The sequence below is a fragment of the Drosophila sulfurigaster genome, chromosome 2R (assembly GCF_023558435.1).
Source record: "Drosophila sulfurigaster albostrigata strain 15112-1811.04 chromosome 2R, ASM2355843v2, whole genome shotgun sequence".
NCBI classification, from domain to species: domain Eukaryota; kingdom Metazoa; phylum Arthropoda; class Insecta; order Diptera; family Drosophilidae; genus Drosophila; species Drosophila sulfurigaster.
In genome coordinates this window covers 6560876-6574112 of record NC_084882.1, presented here as the reverse complement: position 1 = coordinate 6574112, position 13237 = coordinate 6560876, and the positions used below count along the sequence as shown (strand labels likewise).

Sequence of the window (13237 nt, the reverse complement as noted above, 5' to 3'; positions counted from 1 at the left end):
AGTTTGCTGAGACCAATTATGATGTATAAGACTCTTTAATAAATATTGATTGATTTTCAAATTTATTGACTCTAATTCCATTAAAAAAATAATGAGATTCAATTTGGACTCATACGAAAATAGCAATCGTAACTATTCGGAATCACTCAAATTTTTTTTATTCGAAGCACAGTTTCGCCGGTTTGACCATCATTCTTTTTTTTAGGAGTGGCTTGCCATGAAACCCACTTCACTCAAACGACGTTTGGGCCGAAACATACATTGCAAATTGTTTCCCTACCTCAGATGCAATCTTAGCTGCGATCCTTTACGCTCTTTCTCGTGATAATACAATATTTTGGTTTAGTGGTGCATTTTTTTCATTCCCAATTCTTGCTTCCTTTCCACTTTACCAATCACATGTTATATTTAAAAAAAAACCGATGCACTGAGCTTTCGTTACAAGGTGTCTGATTTGACGATTCGGCACATTTTGTTCAGCAAATAAAATAATTTGCTCCTTCTTCCGAATAGTGAACTGAAATGTGACTTATAGTAAAAAAAAAACTCAATTCAAGAGAAAGTTTTTATCAACTAAGCTCTTGAGACTTTTGAACTATTCAAAAAATATTTAGGGGAACCAAAAAAAAAAGGTCCATAGAACAGCTTTTCGGGAAATCCCCGCATAGAGTTGGCAAAAGTTCTTACATTTTTGAGGTGAGGCTTTTTTGTTGGCGCGGGGGTGTATATTAGAACTTTTAATAACGAGAGATTAAGGATTAAGATTAAGATAACTTATGAGTTTACTCTTTCCTATATACAAGTGCAGCGTTCTGAACTCTAGAATGTATCTAAATTTATAACTTCATAGAATCGCACATATTAAAGATACTATTGAATTCTTCAGATTTGTAAATTTAGTCGCCGAACATCAGATTTAAAGAAATAATAATAGATTGTTAGATTTTCAAAAGCTACAGAGCTAATAAAGACCTGCAAAAGAGATTTTCTGTTATTCATCGGATTATACTCATATTCAAATACTTGATTCACAGTTCTTCTACTCATAACTGTTACATTACCCATGTAGCAGATGCCTAATCATATCTTAATTATAAAATTGCAAATAAGTTTAAAAATAAATAGAGTAAGTTGCATATACATATACATGTTTGTATATGTTTGTTTTTTAACCGCAACAATAGAAAAAAAACCGTTTGATGTTGTCAAGGTGCCGGGGAAAATGGTATCAATCAGGTTGCCATAGATAATAAATCGGGTTGTTTATTTGAATACACATTTGCTACACGTCATCCAAAAATTGAATTGAATATATAATATATCCAATTCGATACATTAAAACAAATACTTGATGACGCTGGGAGAATCGCAATTCGACGTTCCTCAATCCCAATCACAAAATGAATAAAACAGACGACATGAAGAGCTCGTCGCTGGACGAGTTCAAGCTGGAGGCTATGCGCTCCATGGGTTGGGCGGTGGAAGCGGACATACCCATGGCTAATGCTGAGAATCTGGCCATCCTCCACGAAATGGTTGGCATGCGAGCCGAGAAATTCGAACTACAGCAAAGGATCCGGGCTCTGGATGAGCGCGACAAGGCGATTGAGCGACACAAGCGGAACATTGAGGCCACATTGCAACAGAACATTGTGAGTACCCGTTCTCTACAGAAGACCTACTTAATGAGATTTCTTCCGTTGCCTTTAGACATTTTTCAGCTCTGTTAAGAACGATGTTATCAAGGAAGCGCATCGAACTCAGCTGGTTATCTTAGAGCGCAACAAACTGAAGGAGGATCTGCGCTTGAATCAAAAAGAACTGGCTGAGTATACGGAATATGCAGATCACACTCTACGTAAGTTCCCAACTATCTTTAATCTTGAAGAGTCTCTGCACAGAATCGATTACAGGCAAAATTACAAAAAATAAGCGTGAGATCGATGAGTTGACGAAGCGCATTAAGACGGCCAAGTCGAGCCTGGTTGATTGGGCCGATGCCATGGAAGATGGCAATAAGGGATACCAGCTGATCGATAAATACTACCAGGATGACCAGCAAAAGGCGAGAGACCTCAACACAAAGCGTCAGCTGCTGCAGGCGGACATTGACAAACGACGCAAGATGAACGTTCAGCTGTATGATGAGCAGACAACGCTGGAGAAGAATCTGGAACGCACCGCCTGCCTCTACAGGGCGGCGCACTTGGAGCGTCGTCAGATGGTGGACACATGGAAGCAGGCAGTTAACCAAATGACACAGCGTGAGATGGACATACAAATGGGCGAGGAAGAGTGCGTACATCTCACGGAGCGAGCAATCAGCATGGCGACCAGTTATCGCGACGCCAATGAGCAGCTCAACGACGTGCTAGAGAACAATCAGATGGTGGAGCAGTCCATCGAGATACTCAACTCGGAGACCTCAGATTTAAAGAATGAGATCGCTCGTCTAACGGATGCAGCGCTGCTGAAGGAGCGCGAGATTCTTGCGCTGCGTCACGAACTTGAGAATCTATCGAACATGGTGCACTCCCAGCGTCTGGAGAACCGCAAGACTCTGCAACAGCGTGATGCGAAGAACTTAGAGATTGCCAACTTCGATGAGGTGCTCAACCAGGTGGAGGCCCGCCTCAAAGCCATCGAAAATAAGGCAACCGATGCCAATCAGCGACTGCAAATCCTTGACGAGATGATGGAGGGTGAGGAGCAGGCTCTGAACCAACTGAACAAGCAACAGCAACGCTGCAACGATCTGCTCTATCGCACTCAACGCCAGATAACCGACTTGCGGGACGAGGAGAAGACAATCATTATGCAGAACTCGGCACTGCAGTCGACGTTGTTGGCCGTATATCGCAACCATCGCCAGCTGACGAACGAACTGAAGCGCCAGACCGAGATCCACTACAACATGTCGTTCAAGTATCTGCAGTGCGAACGACGTCTGGCCGAGCTGCAGGGCAAGAATGCCGATCCCGAACTGGAGGAGCGCAATCAGGAGATACTCAGTCAGCTGGAGCAGAACTATGCGAAGCTGCAGCGTCGCCTCAGCTCTACGGAGGCACAGAATAAGAAGCTTAACTACAGCATGAATGCCTTGGTCATTGTGTACAACAGTGATGCCAAGGAGTTGGAGACCTTCAAGTTCAAGATCAAGGAGGCGCAGGTTTATTGCGAAGGCACCATAAAACGCATGCGGATGAATCGCTACGAGAACTCCGAGTTCATTGTGGAGCTAAGTCTTCTCAAGATGCGCTGCAGTGATCTGCAGAATGTCATCGAAAGCTGTGTCAAGGGCACCTTTAATCTCAATCAGCATCGCTTGGCCTTTCAGCGGATCATCAATGATCGCTTTGTGGAGCTGCGCAGCCAGCAGGATATACTGCAATTGAAGCGCAAGCATCTCAACGATGAGTTGAGCACATTGCGCGCCGATCTGGGAGATCGCAAGAAGCACATCTCTGCGATGAGGTCTCGTTTTGAGATAACGTCGGCGCTGCTGGGCGTCAATGAAGATGGCACTATGATCACCGCCACCCAGCTGAAGGTGGAGAATGCCCAAGAGCGTCAGCTGCTCGCCGACGAGGGCGACGCCCTCAACAAGAAGGTCCTGAAGGCTGAGAAGGAGGTTATTGCATTGGAAAATACGCTGAGGCAGTTTGACAAATCCAACGACAATTATCGCAAGAATCTGAAAACTTATGAAGACAACTCTAAGAGTAATTACTGCAATAGGAACTCTTAAAAATTATTTATATATAATTAATATTATTTATATTATAAACTCACAGATGAACAGCGTGCCGAAGATGAACTAAAGCGGGTCCAAGAGAACTACTGCAATGAGCTACAAAAGCTGAAGTCGCTGCGACACAAAGCGGAGTGTTACGATGTCAAGCATGAGCAACAGAAAATGGAACAGGAGGAGCTGATGAAACAATTGGAGGCCGAGAAGCAGAAATGCTTGGAAGACTCTGAAGCGCTGGCGAAATTAACCAAAGAGCTGCAGGAGCAGAAATCCAAAATAGATCGAGCCAATCGTGAGATACAAAATCTACTCAAGGACATACGACAAAAAGCCATTAGCAGTGAGTATCTTGAGTTATTCGAGCGCGATCTAGGTCTGCAGGAGCTGGAGAATCGTAACCGCAAGACTTTGAACTTGCTGTCCGACATGGCGAACAGCGATGAGGATGGACCGCAGATCATTCACTATATGCTGAGCAAGGGATTGAAATTGCCTCAGCATTTGAAACCCGTTCGCAGTTGCATCTCATCAAAGACGGGTTCATACTCCTCTTTGGATTGCTATTCAGTAAAAGGTAAACATGTATAAAATCCCATTGAATTGGCTCTACTAAATTTCCTCATTTATCCTTGTAGGATACAGCGCACGTTCTTCAATTTCGGATATAAGTTTGAGCAAGGGAGAAGCTGCTTCTGCTAGCATTAGTGTCGTCTCTCTCGATTTTCCCGTTAAAAAGAAGAAATAATTTCACCTACAAATACACTAAAATAGTAGAACACACATATTTGTTTTCCTGAATGGACTGTGATGCTGAGAACATTGAATGTCGATGATTCCCCCCTCACGTGTTTGGTCAGCAAACTGTTTACAAATCGTACTTCGAAGCAGAAACACCAAGAAACAACACGAATATTCAAATATTCTTTACATTGTATGCGCCTTTTAAATACAGGTGATTAAAGATCATATTTTGTTCTGCCGAAATCTAATTTTCAGACATAGCAGATGCCCAGTACTCTATGTGATCACAATACCAAAACAGAGCCCCGAGAGAGCCAACAACCCAGACAGCTGCTGCTATTTTTTTTTTCGGCAGGCGCTATTCGGATTTTCGAAATTGGATTTCGGTTTTCAGTTCTCTCGTAATATTTTTCATTTCATTATTCTCCGTTTCGCCCAGAGGAGCGTGCAGAGCAATATCGTTGCCGTAGTAGCTTTCGTCGACGTCGGCACAATTTTTCAATATTTTCGTCGCAAGTATTTTTAGATTTAATTTTTGTGAAAAAGCAAAAATTCTTTTCAACTTTTTGTCGGTCAGGAGAATGGTCTATGGGCTTACTCAAAATTCATCCGCTTCAATACGGTTCACCTGAGGATTAGTTCGAGATTCGCAAGTGCTCTTCATTTTGCCATTCGAAATGTGTTCCACGACAGTGCTGTGTCCATTGTGTGCGGTTCCCAGTTTCAATAGCATCGATGCCCTCCAGCAGAGATTGATCAAGGCAGCCAATGGGCCATTGGCTTGTCCATTTCCAAACTGCAAAGAGCTGTTCCTAGGCCTCGATAAGCTGACTATTCATCTGTTCAGTCATACCAGCCTGATGACGACATCCACATCCGAAACAGTCGCCAAAACAGAACCTCAACCACCAACTGCAGCTGTTCGAGATGCTGCTTCTTTCGCAGCAAGTGTCGCAACCAGTTCGCCGTCGACTGCCACCGCTGGCTCGAAGAGGCGTGGTAAAAAGTCACGTGCCAAGGCTGTGGAACAGGCGATTGTTGTTGTGCCCCCGCCAATTACGCCTCCGGCCAGATGCGAGATCTGTGAGTTTAACTTTCGCAACGATGAGTTGCGCGACATTCATTTTCGGCTAGTGCATGAGAATGGCGATGGCGCGGATCAGGGGGCAGGAGCAGCAGGGCAACAACAAGAGCCGTATAAGTGTCATCTCTGTTCCAAGACGTTTCGCATGAAGGGTTCGCTGCGTGTGCACCTCAAGGTGCTGCACACAATTGGCTGCAGCAGCAACAGCCACAACATGGGTTGTGCCAATGGTGGTCAAGCCATCAATCCTACGCCCAAAATCAGCATTTGCGATCGGATACGGCACAAGGAGGCAACCGCAGGCAATGGTAATGCATCGACTATACCTAGCAGCAGTAACAACATCAACAACAATAGCAATAACACCAGCACAAGCACTCAGCCCTACGCCTTGAGTGGAGCCATTTGCATGCTAAAACAGGAGGTCACGACTCCGGCAGATGCTGCACCGACAGCGGAATATGGCAGCACACCTAAGAATTGGGAGTGCGATGTGTGCGCCAAACTTTTCACCACCAAATACTTCTTAAAGAAGCACAAGCGACTGCACACGGGAGAGATGCCGTACACATGTCAATTCTGTGCTCGCACCTTTACCTTCCAGCAGTCCTACCATAAGCATTTACTCTACCACAGTGAGGTGAAGCCACACGCTTGCGGCATCTGTGGCCGCGCCTTCAAGGAACTGTCTACCTTGCACAATCATCAGCGTATCCACAGTGGCGAGAAACCCTTCAGGTGTGAAGTCTGCGGTAAGAAGAGTCGACATTGTCCTCTGGTTTCGTTATTTATCGAGTCCTTGTTTGCAGGTAAATGTTTCCGGCAACGCGTTTCCTTTCTGGTGCACACGCGAATTCACACTGGGGTGATGCCGTACAAGTGTGAGCAGTGTCAGAAAACCTTTCGCTATAAGGTATCGCTACGCACGCACAAATGCACTGTTGGTCAAGCAGACGACTCGCAGCAAACCCCTGAACAACTGATAAAAGCACTTTTGGACTCCAATGGGGTAGTTGACACTGCTCCTGCAACTCAACTCAACTCATCAGCCAGTCCAGCGTTGATTGGCATTCCCATGAATGGCGGCGACCATGAGGCACTGCTATCGCAAACAATTGATGATATTGTCGTTGAAAGCTGTCAGAAACTTGGCATTTGTGGCGTGGAGCCCCATCGCCAGCCCCAACCGCTACAGCAACCTGTAATTATGGACAGCAATGTGCAGCATTACGATGGCAGCAACTCGCCCTTGCAGCAAATGCAGAATCTGCGACTTTACTCGCCGCAACAACAAACAGATCAGCCTAGCTCCGATGGGGAGCTTTTTCGCCGCTTTTTTGATGGATGCCACGTAGAAAGCACTACTCAAAAAAAAAAGATATCCTTTTTTTACTAGTTTGATACTTGCTGTTTTATGTGTCCAGTTTTGTATATTGCTCTTAAATGTATATCATAGAAAGGTTTGAGTTACTGCATTTAATCTTCATCGGAGCCGCTACCAGAGCTGGAGCCTGAGCCACTCGGTGAGCCACTCCTCGAGCGCGAAGGCGACCGCGAGCCAGAACCAGAACGAGAGCCAGAACGACTGCGACTGCGGGACTTTGATTTTGATTTCGATTTGGACTTGGATCGCGAGCGACTTCGTGAGCCACTGCGACTGCGTGACTTCTGGGAGCCGGCTGGTGTGTGAGACCTCGAGCGTGAACCGCTCGGTGAACGTGAACCAGACTTGGAGCGACTGCTCGCACGTGATCCAGATGCGCTGCCCGAACTGGAGCGACTGCGACTACGTGAACCGCTCGCTGCACTACCGCTGGCGGAGCCACTACGACTGCGGCTACGAGAACGCGAACCACCCGAGCGAGTTCTGGAGCGCGATTGCCGTTCACGCTGCTCTTGGGCATCAGCGGCAGGTGTTGATCCACCGGCAGCTGTTTCATTATCTTCCGAAGACTTGGATTTGGCGGCATTGCCTGCTGACTTATCTTGTGCAGTTTGCGTTTGTGTTTGCTCACTGTCCACTTCCATTTCTTCATCTTCTTCCTCCTCACCAGGAACGTCTAGCTGACGCTCACGATAGCGTTGCACCCGATGCTCCATAGCATCAAGGGGACGATGTTTAACCACCTTAAGAACAGAAAAGATTCAAATAAAATGAGGTGTCAAAGGATTCTACATATAAATTCATATACGTACCAACTTGGTGTTGTTTGGTTGCTGACCGACTTTAACGCGACGTTTGTTGAGGCGTACACGGGTCTCCAACTCGTTGTAATAGATGCCATCAGGGCGCATGACAAAAAAGTAGTTCTCCTCGTAGCCCTTGGATGCCTTTGTCTTGACATTCCAGTTGTACTCACGAGCAATCTTATACTCGTATTCCTCATCATCCTTGTACAGCTCGCCATCCACAAAGTCGTTGCGTCGTTTCTCCAATGTTGATTCTGTGGGCAAAAAGTAGGCGACAAATTGTTCGCCACTCTCGTCCATCACACCACGAATCATGGCCTGCGACATTTCCTCCAATTGAGCAGGCACATTTTTGCCCAATGGCGCAGGATCGCTGTCGAATATGACCTGAGCACATGGATATTTCCAGTTGGTGAAATCTGGAAAGATGGGAAGTACTTCCACTGGAACGACATTCGGCTTGGAATAATGTTTTGTTATGTCGTTCTTTGTGTCGCTGAATGTCTTTTCGATCGCCTTGATTTGAGCATCGCGATCCAAATAGAGCGTTTCCTCGCGCAACGATTTTTTCACATTGTAGCCCACCTTGGCTTCAATGTTCTCAAGATTTTGCGGCTGGAAGCGGGTCTGTTCCGTGGAAATGTACTCTGATTTACGCAACCAGGACACTGTGCGCGAATGTTGACGTGAGCGCACTGAGTCTGTTGGCGTCAGCGTCTCTTCCTCGAGTAGTTTCTCATCTGCAGGATCCAACTGTGACATAGGATCTGCTTGGTAGAGCTCACGATTGATCAGATCGACCGTGACTCCAAGATCGTGCTCGGTTAGCACATCGTATTTGAAGTTACGCTCTAATGATGTGGGATTGTACTGCACAAATCGATTGCTATCGAATGGATATTGCAGGAACTTCAAGTCAAATGGTATATCCGGTAAATTATTTCCATATTTGACGCGGCAAATTATCTCCGACCTGGAAGTTTGTTGAGGTGTAGTTTGAATTTGTATGTAGATTTATCTATTTGCAATTTCAAAGTACTTACTTTCTCTCCGTTTGCCTCTGTGGTCGTTTTTCTGCAGCGCTATTAACCGCCGAGTTTATTGTAGGCGGCATATTTATATATTTAACTATTTATTCCACACTAATTGCAAATCGACGCGATAGATAAAAGTGTGGACGTATTTACTTGAGGTTGAAAAATATCGATAATATCGGTGAATCGAAATTTTAACATCGATTTTAATATCGATGTTTTGAAGGTAATCTATTAATTTTACCTGAATTTCTTATTTCAAATGGCTTTTAGAGCTTCATTTTCTGGGTGGTTACCGTAAGCAACAGCTATAAATATAGCTTTTATAGTAGTAGCCAAGACTTAAGTGACCACAAGTTGTAATGCGAAATATACCAAATACACAATGCACGTCAAAAGGTCACACTAAGTACTGAAGCGCGCAATAATCGTTATTAATGAAGAGCTAAATGATATGAAATCGTACCAGTGATGCCACCTTTCAGTTTCCATTCAATCTGGCCAAGTCTTTAAAAATTTGGAGCGGAGGCATTGAAAGTTTTGCAAATGTTTTTTATACCGATTTATTTTGCCCAAAAGTATGATCAGTTGGTTTATTATACGCTCTTTAATCACGTTTTCGATTGTTTCAAGTATATGGGGTCAATGCAATTGGGAAATTAAAAGATAGCTGTTACTCAACTGGTTTAGATAGAAAAGTTATTAAAAAATTAAATTTGTACATGTTTTTCTTAATCTTTTAGCTTTTATTCATGGTTTTTTTTCGTTAAAAACAGTTTACTGTCCAAAGAAAATTGACAGCTCCAACTGTAACGCTGTGGGATAATTTAATTAAGCAATTTTAAATTGGCTTTGCTCCAACAAAGATTCAAAGTTGTATAAAATTAGTTAATATTTCTAAGTACATATTCATTATTTGTCAAGATTCATAAAATGGTGGATTATATTCAGCAACTTGGCAGCTGTTTTTTTATATCGTGGGAAAATCGTAAAATGTGGAAGTTGTAGATGAACTTTTATATGTTGATTAATTTGTATAAAATTATTTAAAACTGAAATGGTTATTTGGCTACTGGTCGTATTGTTGTTTCCCATATTCTGCGAGTCGGCTTCACACTCTGTGCAATGCATACCACCGGGAAAATCAGCGGCGGATTATAGCGAAAGTGAAAATGGTGTAATTGGACGAATACATGATGACAATAGAAAAATCAAAATACGAAAACAAAGAACATTCATCCGGAATCCCAACTATAAAAGTAAGAGGTTATTTATAATTGTGTGTATCTTAATCAATTTTATTTTTTCAGACGCCAATAAGGAAATTGACGAATTATCTAGGGGTATTTACATCACGGAACTACCCTTGCCGCATCCTGGAGCTCAACCAGGCAGCACGCATGGCTGCGAGGAAGTAATGCCCCTTGATGGAATTCAAATATAATAGAAGTAATAATCGTATGCTAATCATATTAAATATCCTAAGCACATAACCTAACTTTGCACATCGATGTTGTTGTTAAGTGCACATATCTTTAAGCAAATTGGGATCTGTTGTATGAGCATTATTCATTTAAAATGACATACATAATGGCATGTGAAATATATTGACAAATAACGTACACATGGCAAATTTCAAAAGTAAATAAACACACAACAATTTAATTGAATTAGCATCAATGAAATATTATATATCACATATGTATGTATTTTTTTGTTGGAAAAAATATTGTCACCTGTTTTCTTACTCTGGCTGTTGTTGTCATTAAGGCACATTTAATAGGCAATCATTTAGTTGAATGCTGCGAAAAAATCGCAGGCGAGTTCAATAACAAGGTTATACTCCCTCTAATGCCCAGACCCCCTTTTGTTTATTTACATTTTGCATTGTTTTGCTGTCGTCTAGGACCAGTTGACAAAATAATCGTCACAAGTAATTAGCATAAGTTTGATAGCAGTGCATGAATTTGAAGAATGATCAATAAAATTGAATAATATAAATAATAATTGAGTGCTAGGGAAATTCTAGCCGAATTCGAAATTATCGCATAATGAAAGTATTTCATTCCGGCTACGAATATTATACATATGTACATATGTATATATGTAAATACAAATTTTCCGCACACCGTGGAATATACCCACATACAGTTGAAATTTAGATCATGAACGAATTGTAAAGGCTATAACGTAATTCAATTTTGATGAGAAATTAATATATGTATAAATAAAAATATAAAATAAATGATTAAATATAAAAATTTACCAGTTGTTGATTCCATATAATCTCAAAGCTTGTATCACAACTAGTTGAAGGATAAACACAAAATACGTCATGATCATATGTTATCTAGCGTTCGTGCAAAAAAACGTGACTCCTTATTAATTGAGTTTGGTTAAAAACAAGTTAAAACTTAATTAATAAATTAGTTATTTAATGCTAATCAAATGCATATGATGTTTTGCTTTTTTTTTGGTTTTATAGAAAGTTATAAGTAAGTATATCAGAAGAAAATTGATCGATATTGTTTTGGAATGTTCATTAGGGTATAAATGATGTTAGTAAAAGTTAACCGTGTGATAAACAAATTTGTCAAAAAGTGCAAATTAAAACGCCATGCACGTGGCTATGCGAAAATTTCCATGCTAGTTAATAGAATTACCACAATGAAGCAGAACACGTTAGCCGGTTAGTTATAGTCCATCGGTTGTTTACAGACTCCTAACCGCGTAAGGGAAAGAAAGAATCAGCAGAACCAGTCGGCCAGTTATCGACCATCGGCCGGCTGCGTCATCGCTAAACTGAACGTGCATACGAGTGTTCGTTCAGTCCGCAAATCGACGATCGACGATCGCCGATCGCCGATTGTTAATCGCCGATTGTCTAGGTCTGTTTTCGGCGAGGCATTTCTGTTGACGTCGCTTGGCGCGCGACCTCAGTTTCAAAAACGGTTTTCATTTTGCAACAAGCGCTAAATTCTTAAAGTAAATAAGCGCGCTGTATCGCAGTTCGCAATTCGCCGTTCTTTTAATTTCACTGTTTATTAACATAAATATTTGTTCAATATTTATATACAGTTATCATATATTTCTTTTGATGCCAGTTGGCGACATTGTGCTTCCAGTGTATGACTGTGTGCGTGTGTGTGTGTAGAAACTACTAGAGTTTTTTGAGTTTTGGCACTTTAAGTGAAGTGTGAAGAAAACAAGCGAAACGGGATTGTGATCAGTATCCGATTTATGCTCGCTGTGAACGGACTTCGGTTAAAGATCGAGATTCTTACAAATTTAAAGAGAAAGTTTTTTCAAGAAAAGGATCTTTTGAGCCCCAGCAAAGAGAGCATGATTCCGAGAATAGCAATCTGATCCTGACTGGATATCAGTGATTACAAAACACCTTTAGAAAACAAGTACTAAATTAGGTAAGTGCCATAAAATGAATGCCATACATAATAACAAAATATAGATAATTAAAATGCAAATCGAATTAAAAACAAGTAGCTGTCAATAGGGTTAGTGAATGTGATTATTTTTGCTGTAAAACAAATCAATTTGTGTTCCATAATTAATCTTTTATATAGTGTAATACACCTAAAAATAGTATTTCACGATTTGTTGTAATACTTGTCGATTAAAGGCGATTTTAGTATTCGTGGTTAACAGCATTTACATTCAACAGAACTCAGTGATTCTCTCTCTGTGTGTCAGAGAAAGAGATGGGAATAGTACAGGCTGTAAAATCTTCCAGTTAATTATTGGAGCGCATTGTGGGAAAATACAGAGTCAGGGGGAATATACAAAAATCGGTGGCGACTTCTCGCGCGATTTACACACGACTTGGCGCAATGAGCCGATATCTAATGAATAATGCAAAAAATGAATTAAAGAAAAGGTTCTCGCATTTAATAAGTGTACGAACATGAGTCCGAATGCGACTACGTAGTTAAACCCGTATGCAACCGTATTGGAGAAAAACGTGCTTTGTGTTCCGCCCACTGATTGGGGTCACTAACTGGAGAAGGAAAATACGCTCGAGATGTCTTACTCAACGTTCATCGTCGATCGAATGCGATTAGCAAATGTTTAATATTACTAAAAAGTCCCACTTTAATCGATAAACAATTAACTCGGCACGTGACAGGTTCACAATTTTCCCTCATTATAGATCCACTTAAGTAAATATTATGACTAATATCGGGTGCCGAGTACTTCGACTCGAAATCAACTGGGAATCTTGTTAGTACGTCATTTTAACATTATGATTTAACCTGCAAACTGCGACACTTAGTTAACAATTAGTCAGGTTGTTGTTCTGTTTTTTGCTTGGTGAAAAATTCCAGGCCTTTGCCATTTTCTTTCCTCTTAATGCATGACTAATTGCAGCATAAAATTAATTAATTGGACAAAAAACAAGTGCATGCTATTGACAATGCATGT

The 13237-nt window shown here is 41.8% G+C and overlaps 4 protein-coding genes across 5 annotated transcripts; 3 read left to right on the top strand and 1 right to left on the bottom strand.

Annotated features, from left to right (window-relative positions):
• The first annotated feature begins 1271 nt into the window (after positions 1-1271).
• LOC133836148 (coiled-coil domain-containing protein 39) lies at positions 1272-4661 on the top strand. The gene is made up of 5 exons (XM_062266474.1): positions 1272-1652; positions 1711-1858; positions 1914-3722; positions 3795-4325; positions 4387-4661. Exons 1-5 carry the CDS (start codon positions 1401-1403, stop codon positions 4494-4496), a joined length of 2850 nt encoding a protein of 949 aa, XP_062122458.1. The 5' UTR covers positions 1272-1400; the 3' UTR covers positions 4497-4661.
• A 242-nt stretch (positions 4662-4903) lies between these two features.
• On the top strand, positions 4904-6972 carry LOC133836149 (zinc finger protein ZFP2). Of its 2 annotated transcripts, XM_062266476.1 has the most exons (3): positions 4910-5008; positions 5070-6328; positions 6386-6972. In XM_062266476.1, exons 2-3 carry the CDS (start codon positions 5170-5172, stop codon positions 6970-6972), a joined length of 1746 nt encoding a protein of 581 aa, XP_062122460.1. In that variant the 5' UTR covers positions 4910-5008; positions 5070-5169. The 2 variants fall into 2 exon arrangements, with proteins under 2 accessions (XP_062122459.1, XP_062122460.1); XM_062266475.1 differs by having other exon boundaries at positions 4904-6328.
• Positions 6973-7024: 52 nt separating this feature from the next.
• Positions 7025-8967, bottom strand: LOC133836151 (RNA polymerase II-associated factor 1 homolog). Its single transcript, XM_062266477.1, has 3 exons — positions 8810-8967; positions 7773-8739; positions 7025-7703 (listed from the first exon to the last, which is right to left on the bottom strand). The coding sequence occupies exons 1-3, from the start codon at positions 8878-8880 to the stop codon at positions 7053-7055; spliced, it is 1689 nt and encodes a 562-aa protein (XP_062122461.1). The 5' UTR covers positions 8881-8967; the 3' UTR covers positions 7025-7052.
• Positions 8968-9706: 739 nt separating this feature from the next.
• On the top strand, positions 9707-10470 carry LOC133838599 (uncharacterized). Its single transcript, XM_062269751.1, has 2 exons — positions 9707-10059; positions 10111-10470. The coding sequence occupies exons 1-2, from the start codon at positions 9858-9860 to the stop codon at positions 10242-10244; spliced, it is 336 nt and encodes a 111-aa protein (XP_062125735.1). The 5' UTR covers positions 9707-9857; the 3' UTR covers positions 10245-10470.
• The last annotated feature ends 2767 nt before the right edge of the window (positions 10471-13237 follow it).